This window comes from Alligator sinensis, unplaced genomic scaffold (genome assembly GCF_000455745.1).
Source record: "Alligator sinensis unplaced genomic scaffold, ASM45574v1 scaffold432_1, whole genome shotgun sequence".
NCBI lineage: Eukaryota > Metazoa > Chordata > Crocodylia > Alligatoridae > Alligator > Alligator sinensis.
The window spans coordinates 2,065,674-2,087,840 of NW_005841998.1; the positions used below are offsets into that span (position 1 = coordinate 2,065,674).

A 22,167-nucleotide genomic window follows, 5' to 3' on the forward strand; every position below is an offset into this window, starting at 1 on the left:
TCATATACATAGCAAAAAAGACCATTTTTTTCCTATCTCTATAAAAGCAGACTTACGGGAACCATACATTACTTCCTAGGTTACAGCTCAGCATATATAACCTTTTATGGAATAGAGCCATTTAACATACCAGTTCCAAGGTATAATCTTCCATCACTTCTAGATGCTGTAGTCTGAATCCAGGCAGACAACTGGCTCAATTTCAAAACAATGAATGTGCCAACACATGGAAACAATTGCTTGCCTCATGAGCACAATAGTGTGATTGGGGATGACGTGCTCCGGGCATTTGACAATATCCCCACAAGCAATCATCCAAAACAGTTCATTATTTTTACTAAAAAGTGTTATCGAGCACCCCTCTAAAGACTGGACTCCCCTTTGCCCTTCCACTCTGTGAGGAGAAGCAAAAATATTGGCACTCCAACCAGTCAGAAGAGAAATCTCAGCCAGCACTGGTTGTTCAGACCACATTACATGCCTTGCATAGCATGACCCTTTCTCTAGCAGAAGGCTGCATTTCACAGAGCAGCATTGATGCTGTTTTCCAGCTAAACACAATGACCTTGATAGTCACAGTGGCTAAAGCCTTGATTTGAACTTGTACAGTGGAGCACTGCCAGCTGGTACCCCTAGAGACCTTCTGCCCCCTCAACAAGTGAAGTGGGGCAGGAAGATTCAATAATAAATCCTGGGCCTGCAGCTACACCCCGTGACAGTGCTTTGATAACAGTGTCACCTCATCTGCTTCAGGTTAGGCTGGCATAAGGCCCATGAAGAATCAGCAGGACCCTTACTGTCAAGGTGTGGTTAACATTGTGACCCTGTGCTTAGACTACACATGAAGGGAGCAGGGAGAAAGCCTCCTGATGAGAAGACAGGGAATGTTTACTTTTTAAACCCTTTGTTTAGCACAAACATGGTAATCTGCACCATATGGTGCAGAGAAACAAAGGCAGCCTCAACCCTGAAGAGCTTGCAAGAAGGCCATACGGGGCTGGGTTCTTCAACTGCACATTCCAGTATTGACCCTGCTGCATTCCCTGAGCAGAATTTGTGAGCTCAAAATCAGACGTGAAGTGCACTGAAAGCAGTTCCCAGGAGCCTTGCAGAAGCTGCTTTTCTCTTGAAAGAAGGTAACAGGATGAAAAAATTGCCATAAAGGCAATGGATGGCATTTCTGAAAGGCCTCAGGGTTAGACTTGCAACCTATTCCGAGTGAAGTAGGTAAGTAACTCTGGCCCTCCTAGCTTAAGTCTCATTGGAAGTCCATGTAATTAGGCTCCAAGTGCTCAAGTCACTTTTGAAAATGGGCCTTAGGTTTCTCAGTCAGTTAGGAGTTTGTGAAAAATGTTACCCAGAATCTGGTGAGTCAGAAGTCTGATGCACAATTTGTAATCTATTGAATTTATTTTTCAGGAATTCTGAAAAGAAGAATGGGGAAGAACACCCCATAACAACTAACTGTAGCAAAATCCCCCATATAGTGGGGGAGGTGAAGGCTGTCCTTGTGAGTAAAGCACTGCATGCATTCAGACTCAGCACATTAAAGTTCAAGTCCCAGCCTTGCCATACAGTCCCCGAGAGACTCTAGGCAAGTTGCAAAGGGCCAGACTTGCAAAGGTATATAGCCACCTAGATGCAGATGGGTGCCAAGTAGAATTGACATAAGTATCTAACAAGGTAAGTTGCCTATAAGCATCCACATCAGTTCCAGATCTATAAGGTGGGGAAAATATTTGCATCTTAAGTGCTTAGATTAAAGACAAATCCTGCCCTCAGTCACCTCCCAACACTTCCATATAAGTCAATAAGGGTAGTGAGAGTGTATCTAGGGCAGGATTTGGCCCTGAATAGCACAGCAATAGGAAAAAGGATTTGCTGCATGACAAAAATAGACTGAGTGCTTTGTCATGTCTGACAAAGGTATTGAATTCCATAGCACAGATCTATAGTAACTTTGTTAAATTAGAAAAGTTTCCAAAACACATGACCAATCCAAACTGATGCCTGGTCCAGGGTGGATAGGTTTTTCCAAGGGTGGAAGAGGGTTTTAGCACCTGGATAAGTCATCTAACTGACTTGCCCTCTGTTGCTTTGAGTGTTTAACCTTCTAAGTCATCCCATACAGAAGCTACAGATTAAAATAAACACCAATAAAGACTGTATGACTAGGCTGTACAGATCTTATTCAAACTGGACAACATTTACAAATTAAATTAGCAAGATAATTTCACTCAGTGTATCTACACACGCACTTGCACTGCAGAGCTGACTAATTAGCTCAGCAGTAAAGTGCACCATCTACATGTGCGCAGGTAAACTAATTAACTTCACAGTAGATAGTACTGTTGGGGACAGTACTATCTTATTGCGGAGTCATTAAGTCCAGTCAAACACTTGTGTAGATAGTGACTGTGGGGTACAAATTGTACCCGGTCAGCCCAGCCAGCCGGGGGCCAGACCCCTGGCTCCTATCAGCCTTCTGCTACCCAACACCACCCGCCAAAGCACAGGGCTGACTCCCTCTGCCCCAGCTCAAATTACTGCAGTCCTGGGCATGTAGATGCTGAGCCCAGGAGCAGTTAACTCTGGCTTAAACAGCTCTGGAGTTTATTGCTGCACATTAATAGCACATGTAGATGCACCCAGTAAGAGCAGGGGCTGCTAAAAGAGCAGCAGGATGAACTCAATCCTTGCTTGTTCGGACTTATTTTTTTTAATATCAAATAAACTTGTATGATAGGGATAAATTAGCATAGGCCTATTAAAGCTATTCCTATTCATAGCAGGTGAGTGTCTAGTCTATAGAACTGATTCACAGTTTCCTCCTATTTCCTGTACTACTTACGTCATTAGAACACATCTTCATTTATGATCCTAAAAATGTACATTTTATTATACAGAATGGCTCCACTGCCAAACTACTTTCTAAGAAATGTGATTTATCTGTGTATATAAAACGTGTCATGAGTCACATGAAACCTGATAGACGACTGATGAGAAGCCAATTTGCCTTTGATGCAACACATATGGGCTGTACAAGATGAAAGAATCAAGGCCTCCAACTCATTTTGGTTTGGAAAACCAGGCATGAACAATTATTTTTCAACAGATACAGCTCTGGTGCAGGGGGAATATTTGTCAATCTGACTATGGATGGTAGCCAGACATTTGTTGGGTGATGTGCCATACAAAGGGCACTTTCATTTTTGGCCTGGTATAGCATAGCTGAAATACCAAAGACCATGGGTAATTAAGTGGGTTGATGGAAAAGAATGATCAGATGATAAAATGAAATTGGTATGAACATTCTCATAGCCTAGTTACTGAGTCTGTCTTTGAGGAACTGTCCCCTGGCTGAAGCTGAGTAATACTTAGTACAGTTTTAGGGGTAAAGGGATACAATGATGCCCTTTGCAGTCCCTCACTTCTGGAACTCTTGTCCCTAGAAATCTGGTCCCCGGGTGAAGCTCACTGTAGACTGTGCCAACTGCCAATGGCCCACAGAACTGTTAAAACAGCTGGGGAGCACTGGAAGCCCAGACAGTCCCAGTCACAACCTTTCACCCCAATCATAATCCCACACTGGCAGCTGGGGAAGAGAGGAGTTACCCAGGGCTGCTACAGCTGCTCTGCACTGCCCATTGATCATTCTACACAGCGGAAGTTTTTTAAGGGCCTGACCCAACCTGTGTAGGGCCACCTTACACTAGTGGTACAAAGCAGGTGTAGCAGGGACCAGGATCAAGCATTTCATTTTCTAGCTGTTTATCTTGTACACCTATGAGATGAATAAGACAGATTCACAGTTTCAGTTAATACTGGCGTTTGGACAGTGTCACTCAGAACTTGACAAAATGGCATTTGTTTTGGAGCTTTGTTAATATTTGGATTGGACAATCTGCTCTAAAAAAATCCCAGAGGCACCTGGAAACAGAGGAAGTGATGAGCAACCCTACAGAGTCCTGTTACTGTGATTCTGGACTACAAATCCCAGAGACCTTGGGGACAGCAGGAGGAGGAAGCAAACACACAGCCCATGCCAGCTACAGGTGAGCTCTAGTGCCCCCTGATTTCTTCCCTGAGCCACTGCAAGCATGTGGCTGCATTTCCTGAATCAGAAGTAAATGTGTGTCCAGTTGCTTCTCAGTTTAATCTCTGCAGTTTAGGCTAATCTTCAAAGACTGAATCAATTCAGCCTCAGGCTTTTTGACTGTCTGTACTTAGCTTTGGAGACCAGCCTAGCTGGTACAAATTGGAGCAATCTCTTAGGCTGCCCCAACTTCTGCTAAGGAAGAGAGAGAATCAGAGAGTTTTAGCTGACTCCTTGACAGTTCCCCAGCCCCAGTTCTCAGCCAAAGCTTCAGAGACTAGGGAATACACCCTCAGATATTCCCTTACCTGGTTTCCAAGTTAAAATGGTGGTACCCTACTTTCACTGGCCTATGGGCAGCAACATTGAGCAAGTAATGTGGCAGAATCAATATCATATGCTGCTCTCCCTGCCAACCTCAGCATTAGTTTTTAAATTTCCTGTGGCTTGAGCAATGTCCTGTTCCCCATGAGCCATGAGTTATGGCCCACTGAGCTAAATTTTGCACAGTAGCTTACTGAAAACATTGTTTTAAAAATGAATAAATCTTGTACCAATTTCATTTTGGTACTGGCCAGCTTTGGTCAGTGCAAATCTGTTTAAAGAAGCAAAAACAAGAACTTGTCATGGTACGATAGCAGCTATTTCGCTATGTAATAATATTATGATACTGAGCATTAATATTAAAAGTAAGTCTTCTTTTTAAAAATACCCAAGAGTATTCAGCCAACTGCATTATCTTCAACCATACCATCCCTGGCTGTGACCTTAACTCTTATAATCTAAACAGCTTGGTCAGCAAATATATATAATCCCTGGAAAAACAAAGATGGTGGTCATACAGTAGGCAGGTCTCTTACCTCTGAGCTACAATGACCACAGTCTCAACACAAACTTAAAAGGCACTCTCTTCGGGTTGACATTAACAATAAAAGTCAATAAAAGAGCCACGGTACTTTTTGTAAGAACAGAGGCATTACTGACTGAATTTGAATTAGGGTTATAATCATAGGCCCATCTAAATGAAAGTGACTTTGCATTTTAACTGGATGTAGTATTTATTTTAATTCTTTGTCCCAAGTGATTTCATCATGTTGATATACCATGTTATATAGGTATGGTGTACCTATAGCAGAGTCCAGCATGCTTCAGAACAGCATTTGACAAAGTAGTTCAAACATGTAAACTAAGAGCTTGCAACTTTGATTGGATGGTATTGTGGGCTTTGAAGTTATATTGTGATACAATGTTGTATCAGGAGGTAGTGGAATGTGGCAAGGAGAAAAGACTGGGAATCAGAAAAGAAATGCATCCTAAAATAATTCATACCCCAAGAAAGTGCATAACCAGCCAAGGACAGTGTTTGTGTGTTTGCATGTGTACATATGTAAGCATGTCACGTGCATGTGTGAAACTGGGTGCCAGGATGTGCTTTCTGATCCCACCACTGTTCCAGTAGATTGAAGTCTTTAAAACTTGACAATGATAGAGAATCTAACAAAAAAGAAATCCACTGTTTCAGAGTGAGATTTTTGCATATGGATATTATATACTATCTTTTTATGCTTCCCTCCAGATGAAAGAAGGGACTGATTACTACAGATCTCTTTTCTCACTCACCCTATAGGGAGGGAGCCAGCAGGCTGGTGGATCTCACTTGAGAAGAAAAATGATTTGTTGCTGGTGAGAACTCAATCTATTCAGCAGATTCTCTGGATTCCCCAACTCCAGATTCTCTTGCTGAGTCCATCTCCCCAGCCAGAGAGGAGAGGAATGCCTGTGTGAGAAGTACTTCCCCATGCCAGGATAAAAATAAGGAACTGCCTCCCTCCTCTTAGTGGAGGGGGAATAGTGGAGAAGGGGCACTGTGCTCCCTATGCTTTCTCTTACAATTTCTGACTTTTTGCAGAGGGATTTGTAGTTTTTCTGTGCTCTATAAAGCTAAAGCGAGGCATTCTTGACCTATGCTGTTGAGTCTATGTACAGAGAACAGAGTCCATTGTGACTCTCCAAGTGGCAAATCCCCTCACCATGTTTAAAGACTACTCAGGTCCTGGTATCTCACTGGCCTATAGAAACTCTGTAAAGCATGACATCTGGGCCAATATATTTTTTACTTCATGCAAATCTTTCACTAACATTAGCAAGGTCAGTAGAGTGAAAGCACTGATTTGTTAAACAGAAAATACTTTGTTGTTTTATGACATTTAAATTGGCATTAAAATGGCTTTTTTTGGTCTTTGCTAGTGAAAACAATACAGTTCAGCTGTAGCACTTTGACATCACTGTTCCTCAAGACTTCTGCTAAATTCTTGTTGTTCTTGTCTATGGTGCCTTTGAATACCATCCAGCTGTAAGCAGCAATCTCCTTGGATCCTAGAATATTCAGTCAGGGTGTTGGTTTGTGGACCAGTTGCGCCTTTATAACAAATATGGATGGAATCAGAAAATGTAATAGGGCACCTGGTGTTAAATGCACTGTCAGAGTAAAAATAAGCGACCTTAATCATAACAGCAGCAGGACAGCTCTGCCACTGCTACCACAGTACCACTGAGCATATAGACCCAGCCCCGAAACGAACAACTGCTCTCAAAGCCAGTCAGTTCAATGCAGACCTCCTATTCTGTACCAAGCACACTGTGGATTGCCTTTTGTTCCTCAATTTAAGACTGATTTTATGGAGGTCTTAGAACCCTATTCACCCTGTGGCCAGAGAATAAAGCACCAGTCACTATGATGATGTGGCATGAGATAGCTTCAGAGTCCACTCAGGCAGTTTTTGAATATTTGGTCTAGACTCTTTTTTATTATTAAGTTGTTCTGGAGACAGATGGAGAAAAGGGAAAGGAAGATACTTTTTTATTATTATTATTATTATTATTAATAATATATTTTGTGTTCCAGGTCAAATCAGCCAAATCGGTTCCAAATCATATTGATTGAGCAGAACTCTGTCATTCCAAAAACCATACCAATTGAGCAGGCAGAACTCAATCGTTCTAGACACCATGATGGTACTACAACCAGCAAGCATCCTTCATCCCAGGCTTTCACCCTGGGACTTCAGATACTCCCAAATCCATGTGCAGGCATCCTACGTGCAGACCCAAACCTGGAAGTCTTGAGATTCAGGTGCCGCCACAAGATGCCAAGAACTACACTTAATCTGGGCCGAAAGGCCGAGAAGTGAAGATATTTACTTCAGTTTTTAAGCACAGTTGGAACAGCCCTCCATTTAATTTGCTCTTTGCTGCTCTCCTATTGATAATGTGTAGTCATTCAGGGAGCATCAAAAACAGCAACAAAAAAACTCCTTGGGGGAAGAGCCACGTGATCAAGTAACAAATAAAGAATATACAGAGCAGACAGCTCTTTTCTAATAGAAGTATTTACCCAAATTACAAATACCAAATATTCTTGGAAATAATGGGAATAATTCAAACACATATTTAAACACAGTTTCCAAACACAGTTTCCAAACACATATTTAAAAACTATGTTTTCATCATTTCCATATCCTGAAAGAGTCCATGTTTTTGCACTGAAGAAGAGAGGTAGCCAAAGTCAGCATGCATTTGCATGCATTACAGATAGTGGTTGTTCTTCAATGGTCAGCATTCATCAGATCATTGTTCAAATTTCATGGCAATGAATGCAGGATGGGTGGATGAAAAGCTGGATAATCAGAGAGACTCAGTTTTCAGTTACACTGCTGTAAACCCAAAGTAACTCCATGGACTTCACTGACACAAATACTGTTGTATGGTACCTCATACCAAAATACCCTTATTATTTCCTATTCTGAATATAAAGAAATCTAGTCATACCACAGGGATGTACCTACTTGCAAATGCTATTTAAAGGTGTACACTGTTCAATCTTAGCTTGATAAAATAACAGTTTCTAACTTGGTATATGAGTAAAAGGTACTTACCTATTCCACATGATGTTGGTATTTTACAGATGTATTTAGGTGGACAAGTTAACTTACAGGCTGGGTTCTGGAAATCAGTTCTTTGGGTGGTCTGTCTGTCATAAGATGGATTATAATGTTGTATATGGGATTTACCAGTTGGCCACCAATGATCCTTGAAAGTCAAAGGAAAGAGAAATGAAAATCTATACATGCCCTTAAGTGTGAACTATCATTACATTGTCTATAACATCTTTTCAGATCTCACAGAGCTTTAACTCTCCTGCTAGCTCCATGTTTGCTTTATTTACTTTGGCTCCTAACACTGACCCTAACCAGCCTACTCTTAAATATGATACAGTCTCATTTTATTTCCCCCTCTTCTGTTTTTCACTGTTATTCTTCCCTCATATAAACACCATTTAACTCTCTCTCAGATTCTGGGGCTTCCCCAGGTGATCTAGGAAAGTGAGATGTCAGGTATATCATTATGTACAAACTGCCTTCTCACACCACTCTTACAAGAGGCCATCGTGGCACATCAAAACCAAACCTGGAAAAAAATGTTTCTAACATTCACATGTTTGGCAACAACATCCCCAGTGCAGAGGGAAACCTGTCTAACATGTTAAGAGCTCATGTTACAAGCTGAGGATAGTCACTATTGTAGCAGAGTGCCTATGCAGACACTCTGACTGCGGGTAAATTTCACCCAAAATGAACCACCCTTTTGCTAAACCAACCAGAGAGTATCTGATTATTTCCTGGCACTATGGAGAGACTCAATGCATTTTATCAGACGGCTCACGTAGAAAGGATTCCATAACCACACTCTAAAATGTTATCTGCCATTCGTACAGGCCGCAGGACTGATCAGAACCATTTTACCTATGCAGAAAGAACAAAAATGCAGTACATTTGCAAAGCAGCCATGTTAGAATAGCCATTTAAACTATCAAGCAAGACGGTACCTGGCTTGTTCTCTCCCTTCTGGAGTTCAAGCATCTCGTTCCTCTGCACTGGGCAGGAAAGCCTACTCCTACATGCTATTTAACAGTTTAAACAGCTAACCTTCTTCCAATGTGGCTGCTTAGCCTACCATATTGTGACACACTTTCTGATGCTGAGAGGCACCTTACTTAAATGGGACAATTCACAGACCAAAGCACTCTTCAGCACTGATAAGGTTCAAAATCCGTCCCCTGCAACATTAAATCATTAGATTAGAGTTAAATTCCCCCCTGTGCAAAGAGCCAGTACACTGTTACCATGTTACCCATTTATGCTGTTTTAAGAGGTGCATCAGCTTTGTGCTCACCTTGTCTAAGGGTCACTTTCCTAGAAATGAAATACACAATCACCCCTTTAAATCGATTTCCTTTAACTATAATACACAAATCAAACCAGAAACTACATGTGATAAAGTAAATCTAAGACTGACTGAATCTGACAAAAGCAAGCTTTATTTATGATTTTCCTAACACCTCTTTGTGCCTGACTATTGTAGGTATCTTCATGCTGTGACTGATCTTCATGCCATATGCACTGCCATGCCTTGGCACAGCAGAGTGAGTTAGAGAGTTTTAAGACTTAATTCTGAACTTTCTTACTGTGATGGGGTTCAATTCAGATCCTTAGTGCTATTTAATGTAGTTCTCTCATGCTGCATAGAGGTATATATTATTCAGAGTATGATATTCGTTGGAAAGATAATGCCAAATGATCCCACCTCTTTTTTCATAGTAGGTTTGGTTTCCATATAGACTATTGGTTCATTTAAGAACCTGACATCACAGTCAATGACCTTTGCATAACGTGGGTATGGATGATTGCGTTGCTCTGGTGAACATGGTGGCTCACGCGGTTTGTTTTCTCTATTGAGCTTTTCTAGCCTCTTAACTGGCTCTGGCATATCAAGATAAAATACTCTAGAGGTATCTGGGCTGCAAGACAAAAGAAGACCAAGACATGACTATTTTCACATACAAACGCTATAACGTGTTGATAGTTAATCTATTTATATCACATAAAACAGGATAAGAAAATAGTATCTGCTAAGAACTTAAGTAGGCTTAAATCCCATTTCACTCACTATTGTAACTGCAGGATCTGATTTCACTGCACCTACTGTGGGATTACATGAGTGTACATGGCAGCAGAATTTAACTTCTATGGTATGCTTCTTCTCACTCACTAGTTTTGGATAAGTGTAACTCAGCGTTAGTCCCAATTCACGCTGGAGAAATCAGAATTGGCTAGTCAAATATTTGTACAACATTAGATAGTTGCAATATGAAAGTTGGCATCTCAGGTCTGCTTCCCTTTAAATATTTACTTATGTCTCTAACTTGATACAGTCTGCACAAAACTATTTTGTGTTGCAAATGCTTGAGGCCAGCTCCTTTACATGTTCTACCTTCTATTCCTGATCCTTCCTAATCCGGTTTTTGCTCAGGCCAGTCTACCAGGACAGTCCTCCCAAGCATTCTTAATGATTTGTTCGTAGCTAATTCCAAATAGCTGACTTCTATTCTTATCCTTCTTAACTAATCAATAGCTCACTTATGTCTCTATCACCTTGGCACATTCTTTTTTCCTTACTCTACTCTCCAATGGGTTTTTTCCAACTTATCTAATCAATCTTCCGTAGCATCTTAAGATAATCACCTTCCTTTCCTAACTCCTTTCTCAGCAGCTGCTCCAGAACATTCTGTTCTGAGTCTCCTACTCTTCTCTGTTTATGCTCTCCCTTTGGTGATATTATCTCTGATCACAGCCAACAATATCATTAGCATGCTGATGACCTTAGTTACGCTCCCCCCCTTCCTTCCCTTTCTCCCTGTAGTGTTTCATTCTGCTCCTGCCAGTTTCATCTCTATTTCCAGAAAGGCAAATTATCATTAATTAAACATGAAAGTAATAAAATAAAATAGCATTCTATTAAAACAAAAACAAAAACCTGCCCAAGTACCTCAGAAACAGTTCTATGATATAAGGATTGGTACGTTATTAGAGAAGCAACATATTGACTAGATACGACCAATATTTTGACATAAAAATGGCTTCTTGGAAACCAAAACTATCCATTTCCAATAGAAGTAATATTAACCTTACTCACATCAAAGCTTCAGGTCTTGAACAGAAAATAAGCTGCCAAATACAGGTAATGATACCAAATGATGTCAATCACTTATATAATTAATCAGTGGACTCAGGGTAATCAATAAATAAGGAGTCAATGAGAAGCCATGGCATTTGGGCACTAAAAAAATCTCCCTTTTTCCACTGAAACAGTACTACTAATAATTTTGTTAGCATTATGGCTTTGCCTAAGGTCCTGCACAGGATTTCATAGACATTAGACATTAGGGCTGGAAGGGACCTCAGAAGATCATCCAGTCCAGCCCCCTGCCCAAAGGGCAGAAAGTCAGCAGGGATCATAGGATCCCAGCAAGATAGATATCCAAATGTCTCTTGAAGGCGTTCAAAGTAGGTGCTTGAACCACCTCCGGTGGCAGTCTATTCCAAACCTTGGGGGCTTGGACACTAAAGAACTTCTTCCTTATGTCCAGCCTGAAACGGTCATGGAGGAGTTTGTGATGATACTCTACTGTTCTGTGTATTGCAAGCTTACCATGTACTGGGTACTGTACAAACCCAGAACAAAAAGACAGTCTCTCTCCTGCAATCTGACCCAGTTTCTGCAGAACTCAGTGACTATTTCTCGATTGATTACAACTGGAATTAGCTCAGTAGTCTGAGGTGTTTACAGCCTAGTTTCATACTATGCATCTCATCCATTTACTGTCCAACGATTTCTTTAATTTTATTTATTTACTAATCGGTTATTGGACTGGAGGAGTGCAGCCTTTATTTTGGTAACATGCTGACTTGTAACTTTAGCAGCACTTGGCAGTTTAGGGCTGTGTTTACTGAGTACCCATGTTTATGAATTCTAGTAGTTTTGCTTAAGGCTGGTTCAGGTGCATTTAATGTATAACAAAAACGAATCAGGATTAGATCTTTCCTTCCTTTCCTGCACAATCCTTCATTTAAAAACATAGAACTCAAAGGGACTGCTTGGGTCAATGAATACAGTATCTTGATATCATAGGCAGTGATGGTATATAATCCCTTTCACAAACTGATCAAGATCCATTTTATAACTAGTTAGGTTTCTTGCCCCAGTCATTCTTCAGATAGTTAGGTACCTTCTTTTAATTTCCAGCCTAAATTTATTCATGGCCAGTTTATTCCGATTTCTTTGCATTTAAACATTGTCTTTATGTTAAAAGAGCTGCTCTTTCTCCTTGGATTTTAACATCCTGATATAAACTTACTGTGAAAGGCAGTGATGCCCTCAAGTACACTGTGCCGCTTCAGGCAGACTAAACCAGAAGCAACACAGTCCTTCCCATGGATGGGCTAATTAGCACAGAGCTGCTCTAATTAGCACCATCATTCTTCAATGCTAATTCACCTGCCTACTGAGCCATAGAGTCGCTGCTTGGAGCTGTGCAGCATGTTTGAGGGTGCCACTGCCTGGCACAGTATATTTACCATGCAAGTATGGCCTTAATTTCAGGCTCTTCATTCCCCTGGTAATCCTAGTCATTTTTGCCAAGCCTGCTGCAATACAAATTCTCCATTCTTGAACAGTGTGACTAGAACTGTATGCTCGGTGAAGGATCAAAAGTAAAGTCACTGCATTAGTGTCAAACTACATTTCGGTTAACAATCTCTGCTCTTCTCTCTTAGCTGAGAAGCAGTGTGTATGAGCCTGCTGGCAACACCACCGTAGTGCGGCTACACTGCTTTTAGTTCTGTGTTTGACTGCATTTTGTAGCATTAAATTCATCCCACTTCTACACTTCAGCTTTCAAGGCTATCTGATTCTTTTTGTAAGGTATTCCCAATCCTCTGTCCTGGTGATACCCCCCAACTTAGTGTCATCAGCAAATGTCATTAACACATTTACTTTATGTGCAATGTCACTAATGAAAACATTACATAAGATTATTTCCAAGACCAGTGCTTGAGAACTCCACTTGAGAATTTCCCTCCAACACAACACTCTTCTCAGTATCCTGCATTGCCTCCCCTTTCACTAGTCCCTTATTCAGCTTAAAATTCTGCTACCAGTCCCTGTTATATTTTTCCAAGGACATTCTGAAATAAAATTACCTCAACTACAAGTGTACAAGCTATACGGGGAACTACACGTGTACAAGCTATATGGAGATTGCCATTAACAGATTCAACAAAAAATAACTTTAGATTCTCATGTACACAGTCAGCACGTTCACATAGTTTAAATAATAATTTCCCTTGTGTCGCTGTATTAAATGTTTTACCAAATCCCATATGGGTCTATCACATTTCTTCTGTCCAGAGCAGTATTTCTCAACCTTTTAGGTAGCAAGTACCCCCTAACTTCTGAAAAATGTAATAAGTACCCCAACACTCAATTTTCCAGGGGATTTTATATTTACAGATTAATGTGTGCTATATGTTGGAAGAAGGGCTGTGTATATAAGGCCGTGATATAACAGATGTCTGACCTGGTGTGGATAGGGTTGCCACCTTTTACACCAGGGGTGCACAACTCAAGTATGTACCTAAGCTAGAGGTGACGTTGCACAAAGCTAGGAGGGCTTAACCATTTTGTCCTGTTTCTGTTTACCTCTGCTTTTTATTCTTTAACTTCTGTTCCAAAGCCTTGTATAGTCTATTTTTACTGGCCACTTTCCCCACCATAGATTCATAGATGCTAGGGTCGGAAGGGACCTCAATAGATCATCGAGTCCAACCCCCTGCATAGGCAGGAAAGACGGCTGGGTTCAGATGACTCCAGCCAGATGCCTATCTAACCTCCTCTTGAAGACTCCCAGGATAGAGGAGAGCATTACCTCCCTCGGGAGCCCATTCCAGACTTTGGCCACTCTAACTGTGAAGAAGTTCTTCCTAATGTCCAGTCTAAATCTGCTCTCTGCTAGCTTGTGGCCATTATTTCTTGTAACCCCCAGGGGCGCCTTGGTGAGTAGAGCCTCACCAATTCCCTTCTGCGTCCCCATGATGAATTTATAGGCAACCACAAGGTCACCTCTCAACCTTCTCTTGCGGAGGCTGAAGAGGTCCAGGTGCCCTAGTCTCTCCTTATAGGGCTTGGCCTGCAAGCCCTTAACCATACGAGTGACCCTTCTCTGAACCCTCTCCAGGTTATCCACATCCCTCTTGAAGTGTGGCGCCCAAAACTGGACGCAGTATTCCAACTGTGGTCTGACCAGTGTCCGATAGAGGGGCAGTATCACCTCCTTGGTTCTGTTTGTCATGCGTCTGCTGATGCACGATAAAGTGCAGTTAGCTTTGCTGATGACTTCGTCACACTGATGACTCATGTTCATCTTGGAGTCCACTAGGACTCCAAGATCCCTTTCCACTTCCGTGCTGCCGAGCAGGTCATTTCCTAGGCAGTAGGTGTGCTGGACATTTTTCCTCCCTAGGTGCAGCACTTTGCATTTCTCTTTGTTAAATCACATTCTATTGTTTTCTGCCCATTTGTCCAACCTGTCCAGGCAATGAAGTTAATCTTCATAGTCCGCAGAGTCCTGCAGACATCAGTGACTTCTATGTGTTTCTCATGTGGCTAAATTTTGCAGATTTCAACTTCCATACCTCTCACACATCCATTAACTTTTGCTAAAAAGCAGTCATGATCCATGTTCTTGTGAACTTACTCCTTAATTTCTGGAGTGCAGCTACTGAGGAAATAGCAGAGCAGAATGACCAGATTGTTTGGAGCTGTATTACGTTGGCAAAGAAAGCTCCCTGAGGCTAGAGGAGTTGATGTAGGTATCTCAGTGAGCCAGTCCAGCTGTACAGAAAACTGACCACTGCCCAGCTGTTTCCCACAGGGAGCTCTTCAAAGAAATCAGGGGAAAGACAAATACTGTCACAGCTGTGACCCATATGCACAGGGATAGTCACTCCAGAAGATTATTCTCTGGATGGGCTCAAAGTTTCTCTCAGACTTATTAATTCTGCCCTACTTTGTGAATTCTTCCCTTTTTTAAATCATTGGGATTATAGTGACAACTTCTTTTGAAGCCAGATAATCAAGCACAGGAACCCCAGTTGATAATCTGCTCATGAATATTCTAGCAGATGATTCTTTGCCTCATGATATCCATCACCTAACCTGTGTGTTAAACCAGTTTATTATGGCTCGAGAGCAGTTGCAGCTAAAGTGGCAAGAGAATCCTGCAACCTTTAGGAACAGTGGCCTTTATGTGAGCTTGTGCCACTCAGATTCAGGCTGCTCCTGGGGCTGGTAATGTTTCTTTTATGGCCCGCACCTGCCAGAATATAGGTCAGAACATTGCAAGCCCGATTACAGACCCTTTCAAAATTCCACAAATAAGTTGCATTGGCCCCAAAAGTGGTAGGCTAGGTGCAGGGCCAACACAAAGCTATTCTGTAGGATCTGAAGTCACTTGGTTGAGAAGCTCCTTCAACTTGGACTTCCTAAATGGATGTGCAATCAGACACTTCTAATTATTTGTGGTTACACTAGAACTAAGCAGAACCTGAAAGAAAGGAAGAGATAAATCATACTTTGCTACACGCCTTGCCTTCTCCTGCTACCAGAGCTCTGCTGCCCAAGCCGAATATCACCGTGTGTAAGGTGAAGTGACAGAAGTTAACAACATTTTTCTTTACTAGTGAGCGCTGCTGTGCTTAGTGTGACACATAAAAAGATTGATGTGCTTGAGAGGTGTCGCCAGAACAGCTTCAGCACCTCATTTCCAGGTTTGGTATGTGTACGTGGAAGCTTGAGAGTGGCCTCCCAGGGGTGCCAGGGCACAGCATAGACACAGACTAATGCAGGATCAACTTGAGTGGGCACATGTCCTGGACTGGCCAGAACTGACACAGTCCCGGAGAATCTCACGGGGAAGGCGTGTGGGGCTCAGATCCTGGGCCGTGCACGTGCAGCTGGTCCCATGTGTGCTACATGCAGCATCCAGGTGAACTTGGACCCAGAAGCAGCACTGGGGGCCAAATCTGGCCTGCGAGCTGCATCTTTGCGACTCCTGCCATAACACAACCGGGAAAAGGCTTGTGCACCCCTTGCATCTGGCCAGCTCCTCTCATACAGTGCCTGGCACCAGGCTCCCTGGCTGCACACCACTACAGTGGTATCCACAGGACATGGCACACCAGCAACCTCCGCCATGGCGCCTGAGGAGTGTAAGGCTGCTGGGTCCTCCCTTGGCAGGGGGATGCCCGGGGGAGGAAAGGCTGCGTGCCCCGCCCCCTACCCCATCCCCAGGTGCCCGCAGGGCAGCCCCGGTACCATCCTTCCTCCCTCAGGCATCCCGGGCAGCACTTACGGGCGCAGCGGGCCCCTCTTCTTGCGGACGGCCCGGATCACGGGGGGCTGCCAGTGGGGACACGCCTCGGCCGCGCCCAGTCCCTCTGAGCTGCTCCGGCCCGTCCCGCCGCCTGCGCTCGGCTCCCCCCAGCGCGGGGCAGGGGGAAAGGGACTTCCCCGTGTCCCTTCTCAGCTTGCTACTGGCTGGTTGTTTTTTCCCACAGGGATAATAAAGCCCGGACGAGTGACAAGCCGGTGTTTTCTGAGGGGGGCCTCGAGCCCGGGGGGAGTCTGCCTAGGAGGGGAGTCAAGCACAGGGGCAGGGCTGGGGCACACGGCTAATGAGGAGAGGCGGAGGGAACTGGGTTTATTGAGTCTGGAGAAGAGATTTTTTAAAAAAAATTGTGTCCAAGGCCAAATGAGCCAAAACTAATTCCAAATCCGAGTCCAGCACCATTACTACTGGCAGACACCCTCCACCCGCACCGGGGGCTTCAGATGGTCCCAAAACCTTTGGTGGGCATCTTACTTGCAGGCCCTGGGCTTGGGGTTCAGATGCCCCCAGGGTTTGCTTGCCCTCAGCCAGAAGGCCCTGGGAGCAAGCCAGGGGAGTCTGGAGAAGAGAAGAGTGAGGGGGGATTCATTTAATAGCAGCCTTCAAGAGGCCAGCAGAGGGCAGCGAGCATGGCTTGGGGGCTGGGGCACATGCCTTGTGGAGAGGTGGGGGGAACTGGGCTTACTGAGTCTGACAGGAGAAAACAGAGAGGGGATTTCATCGCAGCCTTTGCTCTCTGAAGGTGGGTTGGAAAGAGGATGGAGCTGGCCTGTTCTCAGTGGTGGCAGATGGCAGGACAACAGTGGTATCAAGCTGCAGCAAGGGGAATTTGGATTAAATATTAGGAAAAACTCTCTCCCTAAGAGGGTCATAAAGCACTGGAACAGGTTACCCAGGGAGGTGGTGGGATCTCCATCCTTGAAGGTGTTTAAGACTCAGGTAGACAAAGTTTCAGGTGGGATGATCTAGTTGGGGAAGGTCCTGCCTTGAGCAGGGGTTTGGACTCGGTGACCTCCTGAGGTCCCTTCCAACACCCCTTTTCTTTCATTCTCTGATTTTACAATCATAATCTGGGTCCTTTCTCATCACTCAACTAGCTCAGAGATGCTATGAATCCAGCAGAAAATGGCCCCTAGGAAATGACCCCTCCCCTGTCACACAAGTCACCTTGAGCCACCCTGGCCCTGACCAGGCAGCAGCGATGGTGGCAGATCAGGTCCCAGCCCTGGTACTCAAATCCAAGACAAGGCTTTTTTCCCCCTCCATGTTAAACAAAGAAACCTTATCTTGGCTTTGAGTATGTAGAGTAGTTATTGTCTGGGGCTGAATTGGCATTAAGGTTAATTCACCTCATGGTCAAAGTACTGGTGGCTTCTCCCCGCCCCCATCATTCCCACCCGGTATCTGCCTCAAGCATAACTTACTCAGAAAGGAGAATCTGGTCCCCAGCATAGATAAGCATCCTATCTTATAGCCAGCATTTTAGTCAGACATGAAAAACACAACTCTAACTGCAGGGGAAGTAAAAATAACTCCACCTTCTAGAGTCTGGCTTGCAGTAGGGATCCACTATCAGCTCACCTGCTGGATTTCACTCTAAATTTCCCCAGGGTAGACACTGCCACAGAGTCAACCCCCCCTGTACACACCTGCCAAAAAGGGACAAGACAGACTCATAACTAGGTTCTGTCAGGGAAACTGAATGGGTCATTTGAACTAGTGTTGAAAAACAACTAGACCAGACAAAAGCATTGAAGGCAGCTTCAGGGAATTCTTTCTTGTTTTTTTAATGCTTGATGATTCTGTCAAACAGCACTGTAGAAAGGTAACTGTTATTTCACCACCAGTTCAAGGGAACCCAGAGCTAAAACCAATGTCCAACACCAGTTCAACTGCCTGATGGGTGACAGCACCGGGTTTTTAAGCAGATTCCCCACTCGATTGTAACAAGAGTCTTTTGTCCTTTTACTAAACTTCAGCTCTAAATTCAACATTGGATGCTCTCACCTGGTCACCCAGATTTGGGTTCCATCTGGGACAAAGTTGTTCTGAATTGTTATTTTAAGATTTAGAGTTCAGCTGCCTTCTTCACTCCAAATTAAAAATCTAAATTCTGGAAACTGTAAACCTACACACTACGTGAACTTAACACCTTGACCTGCAAGGAAAAGACATTTATGACAACCGTGGTACAACTAAAACTAAATAGATTAGCTAAGAGGGTATTTAGCTATAGCCTTAGGTATTTAGAATAGCCTTATGGAAGGATTTTGTCATCCTGGTTAGATTGGTTCAAATATTGTTTCCTTCTAGCAAGAGAAAGCAGGAAGGTAATCAGTTGGGGCACCTGCTTTTCCAAATGTTTGCTATTCATTCAGTTGATACATGATGTGAGTATGGATCCAGAGTTTTCTTTTTAGGTGTGGAGAACTCTGTGAAACTGTATTAGATATCTAATAACAACGGCAGAAGGCAAGGCACAGTGTCACCTTATAAACCAACTCATTCAGAGCAGCATAAGCTTTCATAGGCTACAGCCTACTTTGTCACCTGCTGTGAATGGACTTGCAGAGAGCAGGATACTAAATATAAAGGAATAAAGTCATAACAACAAAGCTGTAAATAAAGTTCTAATAACAAAGGGATACAATTGATTTAGGAGGTTAATAGTTTGCTTTTCTTGGGTTAAACTAGCCTGCCTCTGGAGTTTAATTTGATTTGACCAAGCTTAATTTGATTGGTCAAACCAGAAGCTTATTTTCCCCCACCATGTGTACACAAGATTTTTTTAAATTGATGTTAAATGCTTATTTATTTATAGTGATAGGGAGGAATAGTTTGACCAGATGAAAATTCATTATTTGCCTGCAGAAAAAAATCACAAACAAACTTTTATGCAAAGACCTCCAAATAGAAATCAGCTAGCTCTGATCAATTAGTGGTGGCTTCACTCATCTCAAATGAGTAGAAAGGTGCTCGCCTCCTCCTTGTGTGCCATCTCAAACAAAGCTCCCTCAAATCAGCACTTGCAGACTGTTATTATCCTGAACTACCCCTTATCTTTACATAATTATAGTTGTGGTGCATGTATTGCTATAGTGATGGCTGTGTCAGCGCTTTCCTTATAAGTGCAGAGTTTAAAGGATTTGTAACTTGGCCATTCCAATTTACCCCTCTGTGACCTGGCTCTACAATGTAGCAACCTGGGAGAGTGACAGGAGATGTATCTCATGTCACTAAAAGGGGACTGATTTAAGCAGAGTGGGGGGTGCCAGCATTTTCCTGAAGCTTCCAGTTATGTAAAAATAAAGAAAACTCAATGTTTGCATGCAAGAAAGGACTTTGAAGTGAGGGACAGAAGTTCTTGAGGAACAGTTTTCTTATCCTTTTATCTCCACCTCCAGCTTGTATTTTTCAACATGTTTATTTGTTTTACTCAGCTAGACAGACACTTTCTCTTTTTCGCATGGCTGGTTAACACAATCCCACTGTGGCTTGACACTGTCAGGGAACATCACCCCCAAATACCCAGCGTGGTGTGACCATGAAAGCAGGAAATCCATAGAGAAGCTGTAACTACATTACAGTGGCCGCATCTACATGAGACGCTTAATGCGCAGTAGCCTAATAACTGTGCAGTAACGTGTCACAGCATGGACAGTGCTAATACATTACTGTGCAGTATTATTAGGCTACTGCACAGTAGTATCACTAAAAAGACGTTCGCTGGTGCTACTGCGCAGTAACTGTAGCTACTGTGCATTTACTTAGTACTTCATTAAGCAAGTACTAAAGTAACTGTGCATTAATAAACGTGTAGATGTGACCAGTGAGTAGCTAAAGACATTAGCTGTTGCTATCACCTACAGCAAAAGTTCTAGAAGAGGTTGGTAGGGAAACAGAAACTGAGACTGTGCTTGGTGCAGCATTAGAAAGGAAGTTACATCCTGATCAGTGGTGAAAGACTGAATGAAAATTCAGAGGCAAGTGTCAGAGGAGAATTGCAAGGATTTCTGGGAGTTTGCAGACTACCAAACTCTAGTTGATCTCAGACTCAAGGGAGGTGAGAGGAGACTGATGGAAGAGATTCCCTTGGAATATGCCATTAGGATATGAAATATCAAGTTTAGTGCAAAGTAATCCTATTGAAGAGCAGAAAGAAAGCAACTCAAAGCAGAGCATTCTGTCTGTATTTCAGAATGATACAATGCAGTCATCTGTATTTACATGAAATAAGGCAAACTGTTACCAAATCTGAAGACTCTCTCTAATCCCCCAGATCTAGGAACTATCACAAGTAAAAAGAAGCATAGTCTATCACCGTGTAGCCTACCCACTTAGGTTGGATACAGTGTAAAATGCAAATCCTGTCTCTGAACCCTGGTCAAGTTTTGAATGTCTTAGGCTATGACTTGCCTTTCTCTTTGGCCCAGGTATGGCTCATTTGGGGCTCATTTGTGGATTATGCCCCAATTTTGTGTTGGGGAGTTGAGTTGCATCATGGAGGAGGTGACCAGGGGACAGTAGAACAGTGCCTCCCACTTCACACTGCACAGCTAGCCAAGCAAGCCTTCTGGCTGAAGGGAAGTGGAGAGATGTCCATAGGCTCTGCTGCTCTCTGCTTCACCCCCTTTGATGTCTTAGCCTCACTTAAGAAGAAAGGGAATCAGAGGAGAAGGAGAGATTAGAGAAGGGAGGGAGTTAATGCCTTGGTTCAGCAATGAGCTCTTCATTGAGTTACAGCACAGAGAGGAATGAAATAAAAATAAACAGGGGAGGATGGAAGTTACTGATCAATCAAAACTACCTGTTTTAGGAGAGAGGGTGTACTCATGCATGTGTGTGTGTGTGTGTGTGTGTGTGGTCTTTTGACTAGAATACTGGAGACCTACCTTTTACTTCCAGCTTTGTCACTGAGTCACCATTTGACCTCCACATGCCGGTCTCCCATCTGTAAAATGGGGATAATGATAATAAATGTTACTGTCATTTGAAAATGCTTATGGGTGAAAAATCCGTGTTTATATTTGGCATGAAGGGCTTATTGGCACACGTTTAGGATGACTCCATTAAGCCATGCAGGTCAGTTAAAACAAATGCCCATGAAACCCTAATCCTAGCCATCCTGGATTTGGGTTCAGTCATGTATGTTGAATGAAAAATTTAGGACTTCTTTGAAGCTGTTTATTGGTGCTATTTTCACACTGATTCACTTGAAATTTCAGGTTTCATATGCTTACCTGCATAGGTCTTTGGTGGACAAAAATGAGAGTTAAGAAAGAGCTGAAATTTCATGCTGCAGTGAAAACAAATCTCTCTGGCAGATTATCTGAAAGGAGCTCTGAGGTTTGAAATGGGACGTAGTGGTTCCAGCAGAGATGAATTAGTAGGCAGAATGCAGGTGAAACAATCACACATGCAATCTAATCTATGGATACTAATGTTGTATAACAATTATATGCATATAATTTGATAGTCCAGGATTGATAAGGGTTGATATTAAGGTCTGGTAAATAGACACTAAAAACTGAGTAATTTGAAAAATTATTTATGTATTCTTTGCTAGCCAGCTGTAGCATTGTTTTCTTTGCTGAATATTTGTTTTCATTACATGTGTTTAATTGGTTGCTTCAGCTAATTAATAGCAAGACTTTTATCCCATGTAATTTGTCATATAGCTGTAGCTTTTAGGTCCTGCTTATTTTCTTTAAGTTTACTCTCTTAACTA

At 42.7% G+C, this 22,167-nt stretch overlaps 1 protein-coding gene across 1 annotated transcript in view; it reads right to left on the reverse strand.

The window, feature by feature from the left end:
• The window catches only part of CUNH2orf73 (chromosome unknown C2orf73 homolog), a 37,048-nt gene extending 15,671 nt beyond the window's left edge, over positions 1 to 21,377 (reverse strand). Inside the window, 4 exon segments of the mRNA XM_025201586.1 lie at positions 8,032 to 8,185; positions 9,740 to 9,953; positions 16,404 to 16,515; positions 21,332 to 21,377. Coding sequence (XP_025057371.1) covers positions 8,032 to 8,185; positions 9,740 to 9,953; positions 16,404 to 16,515; positions 21,332 to 21,377 — 526 coding nt within the window.
• Positions 21,378 to 22,167: the final 790 nt, after the last annotated feature.